At 39.8% G+C, this 24,463-nt stretch overlaps 1 protein-coding gene across 6 annotated transcripts in view; it reads right to left on the minus strand.

The window, feature by feature from the left end:
- Window positions 1–24,463, minus strand: part of MYH10 (myosin heavy chain 10) — a 153,858-nt gene that overhangs the window by 99,824 nt on the left and 29,571 nt on the right. For 2 of the 6 annotated variants that reach the window (XM_031934325.1, XM_023193221.3), the window contains exons 4-6: window positions 12,731–12,758; window positions 1,079–1,181; window positions 434–463 (exon numbers count right to left, since the gene is read on the minus strand). In XM_031934325.1, the coding sequence (XP_031790185.1) occupies window positions 434–463; window positions 1,079–1,181; window positions 12,731–12,758 (161 nt within the window). Of the gene's footprint in view, window positions 1–433; window positions 464–1,063; window positions 1,182–12,730; window positions 12,759–24,463 lie in introns of all 6 variants that reach the window. The other 4 variants (XM_023193226.3, XM_023193222.3, XM_023193225.2 and 1 more) reach the window with 3 other exon arrangements.

Consider the following 24,463-nt stretch of genomic DNA (forward strand, 5'->3'; position numbering starts at 1 on the left):
CATGCCATAAAACTTTAACAGATCAGAAATTTGTTAGCTTCAAAGGTACAACTTTTAAAGAGGCAGCCCCAAATTTAAAATGTAGTGTAGGGCACAAAGCTAGGTTTCCATGTGTCTGGTTAAGTATTAAAATAATTCCACCTAGTAAATGACATATGAAACCATAATTTATAGGCTTCATAAACATGCAGTTCAATGTCATGATAAAAGGGCAAATAAATATTAAAATTTATCTAGAAAACAAATTTAAAGCAAAACGGCATGCGCTTCTCAAGAAAGAATAAGGCTCTAAGCAATACATTTTCAAAAGTAAATTTTCTTAATGACAGATTTCACTTAGAACTAGTGGCATTTGATTCTAGCAGAGACTCAATCTACAAACAGAAATTAGTGCAAACACTCAAGACTAAGAAGCATAAAGAAAAGCACTTGCCTGGTGTTTCACTGGTTTAGGCGATTCCTGCTGTTCATTACAAACAGACAAATGCAAATGTTAGCAAGTTTGAGTCTTTGCCTAGCAGTAAGCCATTTCCAAAGCACCAAGCCAATGTGCAGTTGAGAAGTGTGGAAGCTGGGCTGGCTGGCATTCTCTCAGGCTGTATTAACTACCACTTCTGCATGTCTAGAAATTAAGGAGAACTGACATTTCTATTCTTGCCCTTTTTCTATCATCACTTCTTTCCATATCTCTATCCTCCCCTCAGGCTGCTGTGGGTAGTAGCAACAGGCTACTCCAAGTTCAGAAAGAACTGCTGAAAATAGGTGAGCATCTTCTTTTGGTGGAAAATAAGTCTTCATAAGCACTGCTGAACAATTCTCAGCAAATCTTTGCAAGAAATTAGGCATCAAGCCACAACCATAATTCCAGTTTGCCCTGTCAGAAAGCCTCTTTAACAGCAATTTCCTTGTATCCTAGCCCCTGGAGTGGAAAAAAGCGCTGCTGGGTAGGTGGCGGGGAACGGTGGAGACAAGGGAGCTGTCAGTTATAGCAGTGTGAGAGTAGACTGGCTTCCTTATTTTTGCTTCTGAAATTATAAATGAAAAAGAAGATTTAAAAAACAACAGAGCAGAAACTTACAGGAATATTATGGTCCTTTCTTCCTTTATGTGAAGAAGCAACATGGGCAAGGTACTGAATAACTTTCTTTGTATTTTCTGTCTTCCCAGCACCTGACTCACCCCTGAAAGAAAGAATTAATATTGGCTACTTTAACGAAAGCACAGCACATGCATTCCAAAATTACAACTGAAAAATTAAATTGCATTGGAACAATAATAAAAATAAAAAGAGAACAGAAAAAATAACTATCAGCAGTAGTTAGAAAAGAAAATTATTCTTGTAAAAGGTATTAAATAATAAACCCAAATAATTCTTCTTTTTCTTTGAGATGGAGTCTCACTCTGTTGCCCGGGCTGCAGTGTAGTGGCACGATCTTGGCTCACTGCAACCTCTGCCTCCTGGCTTCAAGCAATTTTTGTGCCTCAGCCTCTTAAGTAGCTGGGATTACATGCACACACCACCATGCCCAGCTAATTCTTACATTTTTAGTAGAGATAGGGTTTGGCCATGTTGGCCAGGCTGGTCTCGAACTCCTGGCCTCAAGTGATCTGCTCACTTCGGCCTTTTAAAAAAAGCACTGGGATTACAGGCCTGAGCCACTGCGCCCAGCAAACCCAAATATTTCTTGACAGATGCCAGTAAGAAGACAAAGGAATATGTTCACGACATTCTTTTTTCCCTTGAGGGTGGGGGGTTCTACCAGATAAGTGAAATTTATTAGAACATTCATGAGGAAAACTCTTCAGTACCATAAACATGACCAGCACTGCAAACAGAGAATCCCTAAAACAATTAAATTAATATGATTTAATCTGAAGGAGCTGAAAGAACTCTGAGATGCCTACTGGTACTGATACTCATTTTCAAAGCCACGGAAAGCCTTCTCAGATCCCCCCGTCACAGCAGGCTAGTGACGATTCGCCTCCTGGTGCCAATGTTGTGCCTCATTTGCACCTTGTTAAAGATCTTCCCATTATTTGCTGGCCTCATAGGCTGGGTTCCTGATGGTAGGGGCTATAGCCTCATATATTTATTTATTTGTGTTTTGTTTCTTTTCTTTCTTTTCTTTTTGTTTTTTTTTGAGACAAAGTCTTGCTCTGTTGCCCAGGCTGGAGCGCAGTGGCATGATCTCAGCTCGTTACAACCTCTTCCCCCTGGGTTCAAACAATTCTCCTGCCTCAGGATCCCAAGCAGCTGGGACTATAGGCGCCCGCCACCATACCCGGCTAAGTTTTTGTATTTTTAGTAGAGATGGGGTCTAGCCATGTTGGCCAGGCTGGTCTCAAACCCCTGACCCAAAGTGATCCACCTGCCCAGCCTGTGTTTTGTTTCTTCTTAATCCTTGTAGCTTTGCCCAGTGTTGACACATAGGCAGACATAATTTGTTGTCAAAATCAGTAAATACTATGAATTTTGTTGTGAATGAGGACAAATGCCACCACTTTAAATGATTCATATTTACAAGCAAGGCTGGCACATTTCGAAAGTTGCTTTTCATTTCTACTCAGTACTAGGCTTGAAATACAGACAAGCTGCTACGCACACAGCGATACCTAAATCACGGCCTCTGCTCAAACACTGAAGCTCCCTTAAGACATGATCAAAGCAAACCTAACTTTACAGTTAACAAAATTCTCAATTTGGATTATAATAAAAATTTCAATATCTAATTAATTTTTCTTAAAAAAAAAAAAAAACCCAAACTCAAAAATGTTATTATATACATTGCCAATGAATAATCCTCTAAACATTTAATCTAAGGATTGAAAATCTAATTTTTCTAACAGGACTCTTTCTTGGAATTGTACTTAGAATTGCACTATTTGGGCCGGCCACAGTGGCTCATGCCTGTAATCCCAGCACTTTGGGAGGCCAAGGCTGGATAATCGCTTTAGCCCAGGAGTTCAAGATCAGCCAAGGCAACATAATGAGACCCGTATCTACAAAAAATAAAAATAAAAAAAAAAAATAACAAATTAGCTGGGTGTGGTGGCTCCCACCTGTAGTCCTGGCTACTCAAGAGGCTGAGGTGGGAGGATCTCTTGAGCCTAGGAAGGTGAGGCTGCAGCAAGCTGTGATTGTGCCACTGAACCCTAGCCTGGGCAACAGAGCGAGACCCTGTCTTAAAAAAAAAAAAAATTTACTGTTTGAAGTGTCCAAAACTTAAAATTTTTTGGTAGCCTTACTGGTTGCATTATCTTCTTAACACTGCACCCAGATAACCACAAACTCAACCGCAGGGAAGACTGGGTGAAGGAACCCTAGTGACCAACTGTTGGCCTCAGTAAGGACATTTTCTTCTCTGGGCCTCAGTATCCCAAATCTGTAAAATGCAGGCATTGGGTCAGATCCTTTCTAGTTCCAAGAGCTGATAATTCTAGATATAACCCATTTAATGGTTTATAAGATTATTTCCTATGTGAAGCTTATTAATCACCCCTCATGTTAGCATAACATTAGTTCCCTTCAATGATTCGCCATCCACGAGTGCTTGAATCTTAGACACTCGAACCTACCAAACTTTTATTTTAAGGTTTCTGCCCACTATTCCTGCTAAAAGAGGCCTTTCTGGCAACCAAGATTACATCAATCTGTAGTCTCATTTTTATATCATCTGTATTATTAAATCCATCTGTTGTTTTCTTTTACAACTTTGATAGTTTCACTTTTTACAGATGAAGCTTCAATCTGAAAAAAATTTTATGATTTGAGGCCGGGCGCGGTGGCTCAAGCCTGTAATCCCAGCACTTTGGGAGGCCGAGACGGGCGGATCACGAGGTCAGGAGATCGAGACCATCCTGGCTAACACGGTGAAACTCCGTCTCTACTAAAAAAAGAAACTACAAAAAACTAGCCGGGTGAGGTGGCGGCACCTGTAGTTCCAGCTACTCGGGAGGCTGAGGCAGGAGAATGGCGTGAACCCGGGAGGCGGAGCTTGCAGTGAGCTGAGATCCGGCCACAGCACTCCAGCCTGGGTGACAGAGCGAGACTCTGTCTCAAAAAAAAAAAAAAAAAAATTTATGATTTGAGGTAAGAATTTAATCTAATTGTTTCCCCTGGATGATCCGGCCCACCTCCCAATATCAATGACTGACAAAGACATTCATTCTCAGGTGATCTAAAATGTTATCTTTTAGACAGGCATGATGGCGGGCGCCTGTAATCCCAGCTACTCAGGAGGTTGAGGCAGGAGAATCGCGTGAACATGGGAAATGGAGGTTGCAGTAAGCCGAGATCTTGCTACTGCACTCGAGCCTGGGTGACAGAACGAGACTTCATCTCAAAAAAAAAAAATAAAAAAGTTATCTTTATCTTATTCTTATTCCCCATACATGTGGCTTATTTCCAAGTCAGCACCACATTCAGTGGTTCTGAAATGTGGCTAACCAGAGCACCCACCATCACCCTTCTTTTTGAAAAGAGCAAAAAGAAATCAGGTAGACTCTGAGGTTTATTTTTTACATCAACTTCAAATAGTTATTTTCTGTTATCTCTTCCCCCTCTCCCTGCCTCCCAAATAAAAAACGATAGGTAGAATTTTGAGTTAAATGGTATCAATATTCAGCCTCTTTTTTTTTTTTTTTTTTTTTTTTTAGGAGAAATGATGTCTGTATCCCTGCGTCTCCCAGGTATAAGTTTTGCATTTTTCTAAGTTCAAAACAAGCAAGGATCATGTTTGCCTTATTTATCCTTAAAATCACAGTGCCCAACAGAGCAAGTGCTTGATATAGACTGCCGAGTCAATGAATGAATGTAGGCCCTACACATTTTTAAGGTTTATTCCTAGGCTCTTTTTAATAATTTTTGTTCTTATCAATCTCTTTTCATCACCATTATATTTTCTACCTGGCTACTATTGGTACACAGATAAGACAATAGTTGCTAATCATTCATTCAATTACGTATTCTTTCAACAAACATGTGCAAATCAACTTTTATGTGTCAGGCATTCTTCTAAGTGCTAGGGATATAGTGTGAATATAGTCCATGTCCTTGTGGGGCGCAAGGTGAGAAGAACAGACAAAATAAATAAGAAAAACAGGTAAGATTATTAGATTACAAGGATATAAGGAATTTTACAAAAGACACTAAAAGAAAAAGAGAAGGAAGGACAGCCCCCTCCTGTAGATATGAAGGTCAGGGGAAAGGCTCCTGAAAGACGAGCAAGAACTGGCAAGTGAAGAGCTGGGGAATGTGTTCAGGAAGATGGAGAGGTACATGCAAAGACCCCAAAGCAGAAAAGAGCTTGGCCTAGTCCAGGGACTGATGGCCAGGTGCCAGGATTTGATATAAATAACAATCAGGGGAGGGAGTGGCAAGAGAGACAGATGGAGCAGGAAGGGGAGGGGTGCCATGGACCCTGGAGGTCGTGGTAAAGAATCTGGGTTTTATTCAAGAGTAATTTCTTAAATAGCTATGACAGTGGTCTCTCTGTTGTGTTCTCAACATTATTAGAAATACCGAGTGTTTCCATGTTAATCGTGAGATTGGTTGTTGGTTTCAAAAAGATAATTTCTTATTACGCCAATAAATGGGCCTCTTTTTTAGACTGACGATGACTTGTCTCAAATATAGTGATGAGTGTTACTTTCCAGCCTGGTTTGTCTCTGTGGTTTCCCAGCTAACCCCCTCACTGGACATGCTTCAGTGTGACCCTAAAGCATTTTCTCCTGCCTGTCATACTTAGGCAGCCATACTTCAACAATTGCTTATGAACTCTGCTACATTTGACATACTTCAGGTCTAAGGTAACTCTGCTATAGAAAATATGGCTTCAAAGATAGATATATTCAAAATCTTGCTGTTGAGCTCCCAAGAGGATAGACTACGGGCCTTACATTACCCACTATAAAATGGGGATAACAGCTCCTAATGCATAGGGTTGCTGAAGAAAAAATACAGCCCAACTAAAGCATGTAAGTGGCATTCAGTAAACATTATCCATTACTGTCCACTCAAATATTCATCCGCTATACATGAGGTGATTTGAATTACTAAACTTTATGAATCAATAGTTAGGACAGTGGTTAAGAACCTGAGCTACAGAATCAAAATGACCTACCTAGATTCAAATCCTTCTGCCACTCCCTAGCTATGGAGTTTTAGGCAAGTTACTCAGTTCTCTGAGGCTGCGTTTACATGCCTTTAAAATGAGACTCCACAGGACTGAGATAATGCGGGAAAGGGCCTAGCACTATCCTGGCCAAAAGGCTCTCAATAAATGGTAGTGGTGACACCAATAGTTATGATAATGATGATGATGATGATGGTAATGGAAATTTTTAAAATCGAATTTTAATGAAGGAGGTGGCAGGATCAAAGGAGTATAGACCTTGGAAAAATAGAAAAAACAAAATGAAACAATGAGAAATGGCACATCTGTTCCAGATGGAAACAAAGGAGGTAACTAAGAGCAGCTTGAACAAAAGCAGAGGGAAGAGAGCCAAAAAGAAAGCTCAGCAGACTTCTCTCTAAGAAAATTAGTTAGGAGAATCCTCAGAAAAGTGAACAACAGGCCAAAACCTCAACAAGTGAGGACAAAGGGAATCTGACCTCATTTCCATCAACAAAATGAGATGTAACAGTGAAGCAGTTTTACCCTTTAAGTGGCTGGCTGTTTCACTGCTGGTCTAAGACAGGACTATGGTTAAGGGGAAAGGCTGCAGACCCAGCATCATGCTCTTTTGCAGAAGAAACCCTTCAAAAAAGAGTGGAAGAAGTACAAAGCTAACAAGAACAAAGCAAGGAGGCTTCTAGCTGGGGGTGTCCTGAATCTGTTGAAGCACATTTGGACACAAAAGATTAGGAGTTTCTAAACATGAACATATTTGCGTTTCCTCAATAGGTCTACAGCTTTGGCTTCTCAAAGGGATGTGCAATCCAAAACAAAAACGTAAAAAACAACAGCCTAAAGAAATAGTGATGCAGATCATTAACACGTGACCAATTCTGAGACTCTGAATCCCTTCTGGACCATGGGGATTTCCCCAATGAGAAACCCCTTTTTCAGATCTTTATTGGTAAAAATATAGGTATTTTATTTTGTCTGGATATTTGTAACACTGAATTCAGCCTAGCTTCAAAAACCACCCTCTGCTTGAAGTTCTTGTTTTAGACAGCCTCAATCTGAAAAACACCATAAACATATTACCCCCTCTATTATCTGTATCTATAAAAACATACAACATTAGTAGATAACTTCCTACAGTTTCCAAACTCTCTTTAGAAAGCAGCTTACTGGGAAGAACAGAGATTTTGTGATCAAGATAGGCTTGGGCTCAAGTCTCCCCTATTGCACTGGCACTAGCTCGTATCAGGTCTTGGATAATGTGACAGTAAATGGACACAACAGGGGTATTGCAAAGATTAACAGAGAGAACACTTCCAAAGATATGTTCACTTTCCTTGCATATCTGCCTAGAACATTTTAAATTTTTATTTACAAGTTGATTTGATACTTCTTTTTCTTCCAAAACATAGATATCGAAAGTGAGACACACAGCTATAGCCATCTAACAATTCCTAAAGTTTTAGGACTTGAGGACATCTAAAATATGGTCATTAGAAAAGCAAATTGACTAAATAGTTGACTAAATAATTACTTTTTCTTTTTTTTAAACAAGAGAAAAGGCACACAAATTCATTTAACATGAGCGTGGGGAGAATCACAGAGTGATTGCCCCTAAATAGTTATTCTCATACAGAAATAGGGTTTAGAGAGGCTGACAATCTGATCCAGAATCACACAGTTCATGGTAGAGCTGGGAGTAGAAAGAACACCAGAGTTCTGTCTGATCACACAATGTTTTTTCAACTACATTACACTGTTGCCTTAGTTGTTTAATCAATTCTATCAATGTAGTTGCCTTAAAACTTTTAAGGTATGTTATTCCTAGCAGGAATCAACTGTTCTCAATCCTGGCTGGCTGGCTTGGCCATCATTACTTAATGTAATATTTGTATATAATGGATAAGATTCCTTTACAAAAACAGCGATTGTCACATCTTAATAGGCCATTGTGAGGCAACCATTATTTTATAATTTTTACATGATACCCAAATATACTTAAAAGGAGAAAATCAACTTGCCTAAAGCAGTTAGAGTCATAAAATAGAAACAGAGTATTCTTTAAAAGGGGGGTGTAAGAGAACAGAGTAATTTCCTCATCAAGGGTGACTGCTTTGTGAATTTTAATTCTGATGAGAAGGAAAATCTACATGAGGATTACACTGAAGCAGGATTTCACCTCCAGTTCTATGGGAGTGCAAGTGTGAAAGACTACTCTCTCCTGAGAGAGGATGCATGCAGCCTGAGTGTCTTCACCACACACGAGAATACTAGGATACTCACATAAATAAGCATTAAACAGGTGGCTTGCAAGTGGGAGCTCACAAGGCCTGGCCTGAGTCTGCAGAAACAAAAGGTTACCTGGGGAACTATGGGCAGATAAGGCCGGAGTGTAAATTAAGAAGTTTATCCTTTTGGGGGAAAAGTAAATTACAGAATAAATGACTAAAATAGTGAAATGTTGACCTAAAGGAAGATGCTGAGGCAAAATTAATATAGAAAGCGTATTTGGGCCAAGGTTGAAGCCAGCTGCCCAGGACACACTTCAACTTGCCTTGGGCCTTTGTTACAAGCAGTTTTTAAAGGAAAGAGGGAACAAGGAGTGGGCTGATACAAAAGCTGTGTGACAGGAATTCTCACTGGTTTACAGAGATAACATTGATCAGTGATTGGATACACACTGCTGAACCATAGGGGATGAGTTACAGTATCTAGTGTATGGCATTTTTTGGCTATTTGGCATCAGTTAGTCTAGAGTACATGTAACAGGTGGCTTTAGGAGGTAATTACCTAGTTCAAGGAGGGAGTGAAACTTGTTTCATTCCAATGCCTCTCTGTGCCTGATAACTTAAAGAGTCTTGCATTCCTCACATAAAAAGGTTTTCTTTCTCAAAAGCTTAAGGAGATGCTATCAAACTACTTAATACTGATTAAGAAATAATAATAAAACCATGTTGTATCTAGTTGTATTTATTTATTTTATTCTTTATGTTGAGACAGAGTTTCGCTCTTATTACCCAGGCTGGAGTGCATTGGCGCAATCTCAGCTCACCACAACCTCTGCCTCCCGGGTTCAAGAGATTCTCCCACCTCAGCCTCCCGAGTAGCTGAGATTACAGGCATGTGCCACCATGCCTGGCCAATGTTATATTTTTAGTAGAGATGGGGTTTCTCTATGTTGGTCAGGCTGGTCACGAACTTCCAGCCTCATGTGATCTGCCCACCTTGGCCTCCCAAAGTGCTGAGATTACAGGCATAAGCCACTGTGCCTGACCTGTATTTTCTTTTGGTCGTACTACATATATATATATATATATGTATATAGCTACATATGTAAAGTTTGTGAAGTTGACTAAATAGTTTTTTAATAAAAGGCATACAAATTTATTTAACATGAGCATGGGGAAAATCACAGAGTGATTGCCCCTAATTAGTTATCTCACGCAGAAAACTTAATTAGCTTGGCGGTGGACTAAGTTTACGAAGACACCAGTCACATGCACTTGGGGTACCGTATTTGGTGGATTCTCAAAGGCATCATGGAACGTATAATCTTTTCTTAAATCTAAGATACACTGTTTCACTTTTTCGTATTTTTCAGGTCATGATGTAACTTTATAATAGATATGAACATGAAAAGCTGTTACTAAATATCAGGAGTATCTAAAAAATTTTAAACTATAATGAGGCTGAGAGAGGTGGAGGTAGGTATGTACGGGGGACAGGAGAAGGAACTTCCTGGGGTGATGGTATTGTTTACATCTGGTTAAGGGTTCAGGTTATGCAAGGACTCAGGAAATGAATACTTAAGCTTTGTGCATTTAATTCTAAGTAAATTTTGCTTCAAAAGAAAAAGATGAAAATACTGGGCTTCAGTTAACACTATATGCTTAAGTACTTAGGGGAAAGTGTACTGCTGTCTATCTACAATTGAACTTGAAATGCATCAAATGAAGGGATTAACAGCCCACTAAAGTGGTATGAAAATCACTTTAAACTGAAAACATCTCAGCAGCCACATAAGGAAACATCATCTAAACTTTAGCAGAACCCCCAGTATATGCAGCTGTCATTGACCCCTCTCAGGGAGGTTCCCAGATTGAGAAAAGCGTGCCCTTTAGCACTGCGAAGTGTGAACCCAACTGTTCATTAGCATCAATTAGACCAAGAGAACCCTCCATACTTTCCCACTGAAGCCTTAAACTTCACGGGACCCTTTTGTCAAGGAGAGGATATACGCCTTTTATTTCTATAATTCCACAAGAGACTCATCACAATTCTGTCCATTGTCAGTTAACTTGCAGGTCCCCAAATTCTGAACCCAAGCTTCAAGAGGAAAAGTTTTCCTCTCAACATAAACAGTAAAAGAAGGACTGGTGGATGACAGGATAAAGCAAGTACAGTGAAATATTAACAGTAGAATCTAGGTGGTAGACACATGGGTGTTCACTGCAAAATTCTTTCAACTGTGCTTTATGTCTGAAAATATTCATAATAAAATGGAAAAAGCAATTTAAAAAAGCACGGAAGAAAACAAACATGGTACTTGATGACTACCACTTTGTACCCAAGAAGAGATAAACCCAGGTGCTAGAAGACTTACCTCATAAATCCAAGTCTATTAATTGGTGACAAGGTACTAACTAAAATGGTGTTGATCATCTAATTATAAGTGCTAGCATCTGTAATGGTGGTCACTTTGGGTAACAAAATCAGTACTCACGAACTTTCGTTCTGTTAAACAGCAAGTCATTCCCTCCCTAAGTGCTTCCTGCTTTCAGATGTTGCCAAAAGTCTTCATCAAACCACTCCATCTAAGAGAAGGTACAAGTCTCCACCTGGATTTGGTTGTATTCCAACATGTCTGTGGTGGATGGACTAAAGTAATGGCCCCAATTGTTTCATGCCTCACTTCATGATGTTTCCCACCTGACTCATGCTATGCCTTGGCCATGTCTTGCTTGGGAATGGGACAGCAGAATGTGACACAAGCAGAAACCTGAACATTGCTTACACACTGGAGCTTGCCCTCTTGCTGCTGTTGAACACTGCTACCACGTTAAAAGCCAGGGCTAGACTGCTGAAGAAAGAGATGCCAGGTGGAGAAGAAACCAAGGCATCCCCACCAACAGTCAGCCAGTCATACCACAGTTGTCCGCAGACACAGGAGTGAGCCTTCAGTGAGAAAGCTGAGTCTGGCCCAGATCGGCAGAACCGCCCAGCTGAGCCCAATCCAACTGCTAGGAAACCTGTAGAACTGTGCTGATTTGAGCCACTAAGTTTCAGGGTGATTTGTTGTTCAGAAAAAGGTAATTTATATAACTCCTCAAGGCTAAACAATGCTAGCAGAAAATTCATATAACAAAGCCGACTAACTATCATCTCCTCAAACCTCCTATCCTGCCACTCCTCCCCTTTCTTATTAAATACCAAGTCTTCTACTTCACAGAAAAACCATTAGATTAGAATTTTCTCAATTCACAGCTCCCCATCCCTACTTACCCATATTGGTACTCATCTGCCTCCTTGGCCCCGTCACTGGAGAAGGGCCGCACCCCTCATTAGGACCTCACTGTGTCCAGATGCCCAACCCCTGTGCTCTGCACCTCATCACCCTCCTTGCTCTCTCAACTCTCTTTCCTGCCCCCATCCCAGCCACTCCCAAAAAGCTGTCTTCCTCTCATCAGCATGGAATCTTGGTCACACTTAAAACACCACCAATAACAATTAAAATCCTATTGATCTCTTACCACCACTCAACTACTCTTCACCTTCTCAAACTATCTGAAAGTAGGTTTATACTTGAGTTTCTTTAAAATTGTATTTTATTTTTAACATTTTCACCTCCCCTTCATGCCTCAACTGCCACCTGGCTTCCACCTTCTCGCTATCCCCAGTCCACTCCAGCACCCTCTGTTCTCCACTGCTTGGTCCAATGCACACGCTGCTGCTCATCTCACCCACTCACCTTCTCTCTTAACTCTTTTTCCTGATGCATGTAAATCACCAAGTCCTGCTAAGTCTGCCTCCTAAACTGAACACTGCTTAAATGCAACCACTTCTCTCTAGGTTCACAACCACTTCTATACCTGAAGTCCTCATCATCTCTTGCTTAGATGACTGAAGGGCCTCCTAACTGGTTCTCTTGTTTCAACTCTTCCTCCACTCCGTTTTTCACACTGCCGCCAAAGTAATCTTTCTAATATGCAAATCTAATTGTGTCCCGTGGTGGATATTGTTTTAGTCTCCTGTGAATGTTTAACACTGAGCACACAGTACCGTAGGCACATGATATTCAGTAAATGCTTATTGAGTAAAAAGAATAAATTACCGAAACGTCCAGTAGGCCTACACTTGGACATATGAACTAAAGATGTCAGTTTCACAGATTAACATTACAAAATGTGTGAAAAGCCCAGACTGACAACCAAACATTAACACCCAATTTAAGCAACTTACATAATCTTAGTCTTAAAATAACTGCAAGGTTTACATCAAACTCAAAAATTACTGCTCTACTTCTCCCCTCCCCCAAGACAAAAATAATTGCTCCACTTTCCAAGAAAATCAAAAACAAATCTGAACATTCAACATTTACTTACGTGCAAAGAATTGACTGGTCCTCACGATCTATAAAACAGAACAAAACAAACAAAAAAAAAAGAAAGTGACCATTTGCCTGGTTTAAAAATATTTGATATAATAAAGTTGCAGTAATAGCCTGTAAAATATTAATAACTACTCCTCTCAAGCCAAGTTAACGCCTCCCACCCCATTATACAGTCCTGAATCTAATCAAGCCCCCTCATTATCTCCTATTCTTATGCCGGAGTCTCTGAGGGTAAATAACAGCAACTCAGGCTTATTCCACACATCGTTTGCCTGGATGACTTTATATGCCTAATTAACCTTGATTCTCGAACCCTGCCGCATATCAAATTCAACTGGGAAGTTTTATAAAAATGTATTTCCTGGCACTCCACCTCACTAAATCACTCAGCTCTGGGAGATGGGGATTAAAAACTCTTCCTTAAATAAACTCCCCGGGTGATTCTGACACCTGGCCAGATTTGGAAACCATGGCCTTTCAGAATGGCTTCAAGTACACCCACAACTAGAGAGGAATCATGGCTAATTTCATCTTAAAGGAGGAAAAAAAGTAGTAAACACTGAGAGGTAAGAAAGTTGAAGGAGGATAAACATCTATAAACATTGTCTCAAGTCAACATGTTTTATACACCAAACATAACAAAAGAATCGCACATGATTTTAAAGTGATTAATAATTTAAGGATCCAACTAAAATTTTCAAATAAAAAGGTGAAAAATCAAACCCATATCCAGCTCATGGACAAAATTCCCAGTAGAGGATGCAGAATTTCTAATCACTTATGAGTATTATTATCCCTATTTCACAGATGAGAAAAAGTTCCTCAGGGAGGCTAGGTAATCCTCCCAAGTGACACAGCCAAAAAGGGGCAAGGTTGCTGGGATAAGGACCCAGGTCTGTCTGCCTCTAGCACCTGTGTGTGTTCTCAACAATACGGAACAAGTTTGTCATTGCCTAGAAAGGAATTGAGCTCACAGGGCCTGGCCCAAGTAGCTTTTTCGCTGCTTGCCATGCTGTGCTTGCTTTTCCTCTGGTGGATGTCTCAGGCGCCCAAGGAGGATTTCACAGCAGTTAGGCATAAATAACTTCCATGAAAGAGAAATAAGTGCTGCGTTCACTATGTCATATTCTTTTTATATAATATTCTTAAACAAATCCATTCATATATTCTATGTATAAACTGAGATTTACAAAGAACATAGTACTGTCCTGCCCCTCAAGTCTAATTTATTTTTTCTTTTTCTTTTTTCAGACAGAGTCTTGCTCTGTTGCCCAGGCTGCAGTGCAGTGGTGTGATTTCAGCTCACTGCAACTTTTGTTTCCTGGGCTCAAGTAATCCTCCCACCTCAGTCTCCTGAGTAGCTGGGACCACAGGCAGGGCCATCATGCCTGGCTAATTCTTGTATCTTTGTAGAGGCAGGGTTTTGCCATGTTGCCCAGGCTGGTCTTGAACTCCTAGGCTTAAGGGATCCACCTGCCTTGGTCTCCCACAGTGTTGGGATTACAGGTGTGAGTCATGGCACCTGGCCCTAATTTCATTCTGATAGCTCATAACCCGGTGTTATTCTTCCTTCTGGCTGCCACAGCCAACATTCATAGTACATAGTCGATGTTTGCCTCCTTTACTCATTTACTTACACAGAGGTCACACTATATCCTTTCTTCCAACATGCTCTTCCTAGACCCACAACTACTGGGATATCTCCTGCATGTCCCTTTGGTCTCAATCCAGCTTCACCTCCTCTAGGAATACCTTCCCAGATGCTCTCCCTCAGGTCTCTCAATGTTGCCTTCTTTTAAGTGTATTTTAGAATCAGACAAACAATACTGCAGTTGACTGCCCATTACAATGCATTGCTTGAGATCCGAGACTGTGTTACTTCTTTATTCTCAGTATTAACAGCCTTGGTGAGCCATAGCTAGCTTTAATAAAGGTCTGCTGAGAGAAACCCAGGGCTAGGTGTCGTGTGGGCCCTGGCAAGATAATGGGGCCTGGAGTCTTTTCTAGTTCTAGCTCTGCCACAAACTATGTATCTATAAATGAGACATTTATTCCTTGCTGGCTGGTTCTTCACCTATAAACCATGATTTTACCAAGTCTTTGCTTATTCACTCTCAATATGAATCTTCAGACCCCAAATTTTCCTGGTCTTAGCAATTTCTATAGAACTCCACTATACCAAGTCATTTATGGCTTTTCGAAAGTAGTATACACATTAAAGAAATCAAAGCACACAAATTAACCCAAATTGAATTGCCTCCTAATTCATTCAAGATGGCATTCTTCCTGCGTCTGTACATGCTATTATCATTATCTAAAGTTTGAGACCTACACTACAGCCTGCTGCACACTTCATTCCCCCATGCTTCTTGCTATCCCACCGCCTACCAAACAACAACCAAAAAAACCTAACTCTCTTCTAGCCAGATCCATCTATTTTTGTTATCTGTCTATCTGATCTTGTATTAACTTTGGGCCTCAGTACCCAACCTCCCACATTCTCTCCAACTCTGTGATCAACTCCCCACCTCTGCTTCACTGAATCCTCTCTACCCTTCAAGGATCAACTGCAGCACTATGACAGTTTCCAATGATCTTCATAGTCTAAAATCCTATACATGTAACCAAACAGAGCCTTACGGTGATATTCAAGGGGAAAAAACTCACTCTCGAAAATGCAACTAGCCTTCTAAACACTAGGGACTCATTTGATAGCTCAGTATTTTCCAAAGCACCTTCGAAAAATCACGTAAGGAGGTATGCAATAAATCCATGTTGAAGTAAATCATTTTCTCAACATGAGAAAGTTTTCAAATCAGTGATCGGGGCTCTTACCTAAATAAAAACTAGAAAAGAGCAAATCAAATCCAAAGTAAGGAGAAGAAAGGAAATGATAAAGAAATCAATGAAATGGAAAACAGAAAAAAGAAAAAAAATCAATGAAACCAAATGTTCCTTCTTTGAGAAGATCAGTGGTATTGACAAACCTCTAGCCAAAGTAATCAGGAAAAAGTAGAAAAGGACACAAATTGCCAATATCTGGAATTTTTAAGAAGTAATATCATTAAGAACCCACAGATATTAAAAAGATAAGAAAATACTAGGAATGACTTTATGACAAAATATTTGACAACCAAGATGAAAGGGATAAATTATTTAAAAGACACAACCACTAAAACCCACTCAAGAAGAAATGGTAACCTGCATAGCCTTCTATGTATTAAAGAAAATGAAATTGTAATTAAAAATCTTCTCAAAAAGAAACCATAGCTTTATTAGAAAATTCTACAAAACAGGTAGGGAATAAGTAACACCAATTGTATACAAACTCTTCATCAAACTGAAGAGGAAGAAGCATTTCTCAATCCATTCTGAGACAAACCTTACCCTGATAATGAAATCAGAAAAAGACATTGCAATAAAACAAAAGCACATATAAATATTACTCATCAACAAATGCTCAAAAATTCTTAACAAAATGTTAGTAAATCAAATCCAGCAATATATATTAACAAAAGATCATGCACAGAATGAAAAAATGGTGTTTGTCCTGGGAGTGCAAGGCTAGTTCAACATCCCAAAGGTGATAATCTAATTCATCACATCAACAGACTTAAAGAAGAAACACCCTCCGACCATCTGAATAGATGTAAAAAAGCATTTGACAAAACTTAATATCCACTAATGATTTTTAAAAACTCAGCAAAGTAGAAATACAAGGGAACTTCAAACTGATAAAGGGCAGTTACGAAAAACCCTACAGTTAACATCATGTTTAATAGTGAAAAACTGAAAGCTATCCCTCTAAGATCAGGAACAAGGGAAGGATGTTTGTTCTCACCACTCCTATTCAACACTACAAAGTAAGAAAACAAAATCAAAAGCATAGATTGAAAAGGAGGAAATAGCAATGTCTCTATTTGCAGAGGACATGACTATCTAGACAGAAAATCCCAAACAATCTACAATACACAAAAACAAACAACAAAACCCTTTCAGAACAAGTAGGTTTAGCAAGGGTGCAAAAAAAGTCAATGTATATTTTAAACCTCCTACTTCTATATATTAATAATGAACAATTTGAAATTGAAATTTTAAAAGTTCCATTAAAACTAAAAAACATTAAATGTTTAGTTATACCAAGGTATATGACACACTTGGTTATAAATCTAACAAAGTATATGCGACATCTCTGTATGCTGAAAACTACAGAACACTAATGAAAGAAGTCAAAGACCTACAGAGAGACAAACTGTCATGGATTGGAGGACTCAATACTGCTGTTAATTCGGCCTCAACTGATCGATAGATTCAGTGCAATCCAATCAAAATGTCAGCAGGATTTTTTGGGCAAAATGCAACAAACTGACTTCTAAAATGTATACCTATGGAAAGACAAAGGAACTAGAATAAAGAATTTAAAAAAGAACAGTAGTGGAAGACTCACACTACCTGATTTCAAGGTTTACTCTAAAGCTACTGTAACCAAGCCAGTGTGACAAAAGGAAAGACATATAGATCAAAGGAACAGAGAGTCCTGGAATAGACCTTTGTTGATTTTCCACAAAGGTACAAAGGCAATTCAACTGAGAAACAGTTGTTTCAACAAACAGTGCTAGAACAATTGAATACCCATACGCAAAAAGATGAATCTCAACCCATATTTTGCACCATATACAACACTTAACCCAAAATAGGTCACAGACTAGGAGGACAAAAATTGCAAATCAATTATCCAATAAAAGACTTATATCTAGAAAGGACAAAGAACTCTCAAAATTGAAAAATTAGAAAACTATCAAACTTTTTAAAATGACAATAAGATTTGGACATTTCACCAAAGATATACAGATCTTAAGCATATCAAAAGATGCATTAGGAAAATGCAACTTAAAACTGCAGTGAGATACTACTGCTCGTCTATTGGAAAGACTACAATTTAATAAAGATGGACAATACCAAGGGCTAACAAGGATGGTGAATACCTAGAATTCATCCGTTGCTGGTAGAAATGCAAAATGGCACAGACACTTTGGAATATAGTTTGGTAATTTCTTATAAAGTTAAACACACATCTACCATATGACCCAGAGATCCTACTCCTAGGTATTGACTCAAATGAAATGAAAACTTATGCTCACGCAAAAGCCTGTATACGAAGGTTGGCCCATGTCATCTGTGGGGGATTGGTTCCACGACAATCCCAACCCACAGCAGATTAAAAAAATCCATGCATACTCAAGTCCCTTATACAAAATGGCAGAGTATCTGCATATACCCTACACACATCCTCCCATAAGTTAATACTTTAAGACCTGTCTACATTACTTATAATAGTACCATGAAAACACTATGTAAATAGTTGTTATATTGTTTAGGGAATAATGAAAAGAACAAAAGTCTGTCTGTACATCTTCAGTATAGGCGCAACCATCCATTATTTTCCCTAATCCACAGTTGCTTGAATCTGCAGATGTGGGACCCTTGAACACAGAGGGCCAACTGTACAATGTCTTAATTGCCAAAAACCGAAAACAGTCTAAATGTTCTTTACATGGTGAATGAATAAACAAACCATGGAATAGGCATATAATGGACTATTACACAGCACTAAAAAAGAGTGAACTACTGGTGAATGAATCTCAAATGCATTATGCTAATAAAAGAAGCCACACTCAAAAGGTTAAAGTGTAGATGACTATATGACATCCTCGAAATGGCAGCACTAGTGTTTATTCCTAGCGTTTATTTATTTTTGGCTATAGTAAAGGATAACGGGTGATTCATAAGAAAGCTAATGATTTTTGGGCATTTTTAAACTAATTGCCCTATGAAATCACCATTTCACGCTCCCTAATCCCTTCAGTCTGTGTGCCCTCACCCTCTTTTCGTTTTCCTCATACTACTCAATATTGTCTTTATTTGTATGCTGTCTCCCCAGTAAGAACAGTTCTTTTTTTTTTTGAGATGGAGTTTCACTCTTGTTACCCAGGCTGGAGTGCAGTGGCGCAATCTCGGTTCACCGCAACCTCCACCTCCCGGGTTCAAGCGATTCTCCCGCCTCAGCCTCCCAAGTAGCTGGGATTACAGGTATGCACCACCACACCTGGCTAATTTTGTATTTTTAGTAGAGACAGGGGTTTCTCCATGTTGGTCAGGCTGGTCTCGAACTCCCGACCTCAGGTGATCCTCCCACCTTGGCCTCCCAAAGTGCTGAGATTACAGGCGTGAGCCACCGTGCCCAGCCCAAGAACAGTTCTTTAATGGTGTCAACGCAAGGGTTTTACCGTATCTTACAGCTTCACAGGGTGGGTGAGGAGGGACAGTTCCTACTGTCTATATCTCTACATCAGAAGATTCAATACATAGATCCAAGACAACTATAAACCATTATTAAATGTTCCTTTTCCTGACATAAAATAATGCTTTTTGTCCCTGTTTTGGCTTTGAGGTCTACTTTAGGCTGAAGTGACTTTAGACTATGCTTTCTTTTTGTATGCATTTGGCTGAGGTAACTGCCCAGTCTTGTACTTTTATTATTTGGCTACTTTGAGATGTCTTTCTTGTAAATGGCATATGATTGTATTAGGCTCTCTTTTATTTACAGGGGTGTTACAAATACTCATGTTTGTTGTTATAAGTGCTATATTTGGTGTTACATATTTTCTGACTTTTTTTTTTTTTTTTTAATTGATACAGAGTCACGCTCTGTTACCCAAGTTGGAGTACGGTGGCGCGATCTTGGTTTACTGAAATCTCTGCTTCTCAGGTTCAAGTGATTCTCATGCCTCAGCCTCCCAAGTAGCTGGGATTACAGGCATGTGTCACCACTCTCGGCTAATTCTTTTATATTTTGAGTAGAGATGGGGTATCGCCATGTTGGCCAGGCTGGTCTCGACTCCTGACCTCGTGACCCACCTGCCTCAGCCTCCCAAAGTGCTGGGATTACAGGCGTAAGCCACTGCGCCTGGCCCATTTTCTGACTTTTTAAAGCTTTCCTTGATGTTTCTTTTCAAGAATGGCTTGTTTTCCTTGCTTTTATTTCTCCTAATGTAGGAAACTTGTATCCAGTTTCAAAGTCCTTCAATTTGCATTCTCAAGGTTCACATTTTGATGTATATCAATCTTATTCTTAAAATGCTTATTCTTAAAAGGGAAGGGAAGATCACTCAGTAGGTTCAACATCTTTTCAAGGTGGCTACTTGGCATTTCACTATATGGATGAGCCATCCTCTAATTAATTATTTATTGATGTAATAATTGGTTGTTTCCAGTGTTTCTCAGGAAGCCACCAGAGGTTATCCTCTATCCAAAAATGTTAACAGCATATGAGATCCATAAATTAATACAACCAAGGAAAGAAGCAAAAGAAATTTCTAGAGGAAGGGCAAAGGCAAGTCTAAAGAAACAAGCACGAACTGGAGGAGGATAACAGGCTTTGGGAGGGGCGTCTTCAAGGGGGAAAGACCCTGAGAAATTACTTGATGCATTTGTGTCTACTGAAAGAGGATTTGTAGTTCAAATTAATGTAGGTGATTGTAAAACTACCCTAGTCCCCAAAATGGGAAAATTACTAACCACAAGGAAAACAAATTATATAAGAAAGGAAATGTAATCATAGGATAATAATTTAAATGTTGAATATTATTTATTTATTTATTTATTTATTTTTTGAGACGGAGTCTTGCTCTGTTGCCCGGGCTGGAGTGCTGTGGCCGAATCTCAGCTCACTGCAAGCTCCGCCTCCCGGGTTTACGCCATTCTCCTGCCTCAGCCTCCGGAGTAGCTGGGACTACAGGTGCCCGCCACCTCGCCCGGCTAGTTTTTTTTTTTTTTGTATTTTTAGTAGAGACGGGGTTTCACCGTGTTAGCCAGGATGGTCTTGATCTCCTGACCTCGTGATCCGCCCGTCTCGGCCTCCCAAAGTGCTGGGATTACAGGCTTGAGCCACCGCGCCCGGCCTTAAATGTTGAATATTAAAATGCAAAATGTTGATTGAACTTCTATCAGGAAGATATGGTGAGGGTTTAGATGAGTATAAAAACTCTTCTTCCAGGCCAGGCGCGGAGGCTCAAGCCTGTAATCCTAGCACTTTGGGAGGCCGAGGCAGGAGGATCACGAGGTCAGGAGATCAAGACCATCCTGGCTAACATGGTGAAACCCCGCCTCTACTAAAAATACATAAAAAATTAGCCAGGCGTGGTGGCGGGCGCCTGTAGTCCCAGCTACTCAGGAGGCTGAGGCAGGAGAATGGCGTAAACCCGGGAGGTGGGGCTTGCAGTGAGCCAAGATTGTGCCACTGCACTCCAGCCTGGGCAACAGGGCAAGACTCCGTCTCATAAAAAAAAACAAAAAAACAAAAAACTCTTCTTCCATAATAAGAAGTCTAAAGATAAAAGAAAGAAAGAAAAGAAAGAAGAAAGGAAAGAAAGAAGGGAAGAAAAAAAGGAAAGAAAAAGAATATCATAGGCCTATTAATAATTATTTATATACTTATTTACATATGTATGTATATAAGAAGAAATTCCTAAAGAGGGAATCCAGAATAGTTAGGGTATCTCCAGTTTTATGTCTTACTCTACTGTGTATTTGTGTTTTTAAAAGTATCTTTATATATTGCCTTGATAAAAAGTAAAACATAATTTAAGTATTCAAATTTCTTGGACAAATTCTGATTTTGATGCTATATAGGTTACTCTGCATCTTTATTTTATTTTATTTTATTTTTGAGATGGAGTCTCTCACTGTCTCCTGGGCTAGAGTGCAATGGTACAGTCTCAGCTCACTGTAACCTCTGCCTCCCAGGTTCAAGGGATTCTCCTTGCCTCAGCCTCCCAAATAGCTGGGATTACAGGTGCCCGCCACCAGGCCCGGCTAATTTTTTTTCGTATTTTTAGTAGAGACGGGGTTTCACTATGTGGGCCAGGCTAGTCTTGAACTCCTGACCTCATGTTCCACCTGCCTCGGCCTCCCAAAGTGCTGAGATTACAGGCGTTACCCACTGTGCCTGGTCTACTCTGCATTGTTTAGTGGTCTAAACCCATTTAGATTACATAGGAAGTACCTAGTCCTTAAGACTTTTTTTTTTTTTTTTTTTGAGACAGAGTCTCACTCTGTCGCCCAGGCTGGAGTGCAGTGGCGCGATCTCGGCTCACTGCAAGCTCCACCTCCCGGGTTCACGCCACTCTCCTGCCTTAGCCTCTAGAGTAGCTGGGACTATAGGCGCGTGCCACCCTAGTCCTTAAGATTTGACAGACCTCACCACTAAAATCGTTTGGGCCTTGTCTTGAAGACATAAAGATAGATCTTCAACAATGTCTTCTATTTCTCCCATGGACAATGTTCTGGTTAAGTTTTCCACCTTATTTTGAGTCAATTTTGTCTTTGCTTATGGTGTTCTATATACTCTCTGTCATTTCTGGTAGTTCTGTCTTCTTGGTCACGCTTGCCAAACATTTGTCTAGTCTGTCTTTTCATGGGACCAGCTCTTAGTTGTTCTTAACAGTTCTAGGAGAAAATGTTCTTTGTTCCAATCCACTTATCTCTTCCTACATTTTCCCTTTTGTTTTGGTTCATTTCATTGTTGTATTTTTAAGTACCTTTTTTATTATGAAATGACACAGAAAAAAAGCAACGTACAGCTCAAAAAATTAGCAAAAAACTGTCTATTATCTATTTTGCTGAATAAAAACTTTACTTTGTCTATAAATCTTTCTTTGCTAATGAAAATGTTTAGAGCCATGAACTGTTTCTTAAAAGTGGCTTTTGCCATAACTCACAAAATTTTTATATGTAACATTTTGTAATTTTTTTTTTTTTGATATGGGGTCTGGCTCTGTTGCCCAGGCTGGAGTGCAGTGGCATGATCTCAGCTCACTGCAACCTCCACCTCCCAGGCCCAAGCAATCTTCCCACCTCAGCCTCCTGGGTAGCTAGGACTATAGGAACATGCCACCACACCTGGCTAATTTTTTTATTTTTTATAGAGCTGGGGTTTCACCATGTTGCCCAGGCTGGTCTTAAACTCCTGAGCTCAAGCGATCTGCCTGCCTTAGCCTCCCAAAGTTCTGAGATTACAGGCATGAGCCATGGTGCCCAGCTTGTTGTAATGATTTCTAAAGAATCTGTAATGTAAGTTTTGACTTCCTCTTTTACTGAAAGCCATATAGATGAGTGATTAATAACAAAAACATTCATACTCATTAAACACACTCCCACAAACACTAACCTATTTGGAAATCTTTTTATTGCTAATATCTTGTCTTACTGCACTGTGGTCAGAGACTGTAGTCTGTGATTTCTTCTTTCAGGAACTGACAGTTTTACTGGTGGCCTGCTATACGAAATTGATATCATGTTTGTAAATGTGCTTTCTGCTTGCATACATACATTTTTCAGTATAAGCTTCCTAAGTTGTATTAAATCACATTCTTTCATATTCTCTTTTTCCCTACTTAATATGTCAAATTCTGAGAGAAGCATGTTAAAACTCCCTCTATAACTGTGGTTCACATTCTCTTTACATTTCCAGTAGCAACTGTTTTAAACATTTGATGCAATGTCAGTGATGTATATGTAAGTATTATCTGTCTCTCCTAGATGATTACATCACACTATTTCTATCTTAAACCTCCAATCTGTCCTCCTTCCTCCTCACTCTCAGCTGAAACACTGCTTCATTTTCACAAGCTCCTGCCGGCAACCATATCTGCCTACCCACCTGCAACACTGGTTTGAAAAATCTGGCTGTAAAAGGAAGGTGAAAAGAACCAACTTTCTTATTTAAAGTAACGGGTAAAACTTTAGTTAACAGGGAAATCGTAATACTAATGTTAGGAGCCTATAAAAAGAGAAGCAGAGGATACAGTCACAACCCAGAATAATCAACACCACGATTTTCCTCAGAAGGTTCAGAGGATGTGTTCAGCATCGGGGTGAAGGACTCGGTAAGACCAGCCTTTGACAGGAGTAGACACAAGAGAGAATGATCTGTTCAGCAAGCTGGGGCAGTTCCTCTCCAAGTGCCTCTGTGGAATGGGAAATAAGCCATCAGCCAGGGAGTAGAGGAGCAAGGAGGGACCCAGAGATCTGGAGCCTGCAGAGATTTCAAATAGTCATTATGGAGAGTGGGAGGAACAAGGTAGGATTAGCAAGAGTTGACAGTAGAATCAGGGCTCATGGTCATGAAATTACAGTGGCATTTGTGTGTTCCATTGTGTGAGCATAACTCTAGAAGCATCAGCAACCCAAGTAAAAGCATTAAAAGAGACAAATATCTTGATTCATCCAGCGTGGGAGTTTTACTAAACAAGTATAGCCAATGAACAATGGGATAAGGGAGGGGTTTAGGAAATGGATAGAAGATGGCCATGAAATCTACACTATACAAGGAACAAAGTGAAGGGCGTTGTTAACATATAGGGGGAAAGAAGAACAACTAATGGGCTGAGGATCCATATGAAGGCAAAGAACACATTTAGGAGACTTCTTGACTGGACTACCAATATGGAAGGATGCTGCAATAGAACTTCTGAAACATTATCTGAAAAATCAGGTAATTCTAAAATATGGCAAAGTCTAGAGCATCACCATAGATGTTGGTGGCATAAGTCAGAGATGGAGGAAATGAAGGACCTTACGATCAAGGGACTTGACTGTTCATTAAAAACTATGAAGTAACACAGGGTAATGGCAAGGCTTGAGGCAGAGAGGAAACAACGTGCTG

The sequence above is a fragment of the Piliocolobus tephrosceles genome, chromosome 16 (assembly GCF_002776525.5).
Source record: "Piliocolobus tephrosceles isolate RC106 chromosome 16, ASM277652v3, whole genome shotgun sequence".
Classification (NCBI taxonomy): domain Eukaryota; kingdom Metazoa; phylum Chordata; class Mammalia; order Primates; family Cercopithecidae; genus Piliocolobus; species Piliocolobus tephrosceles.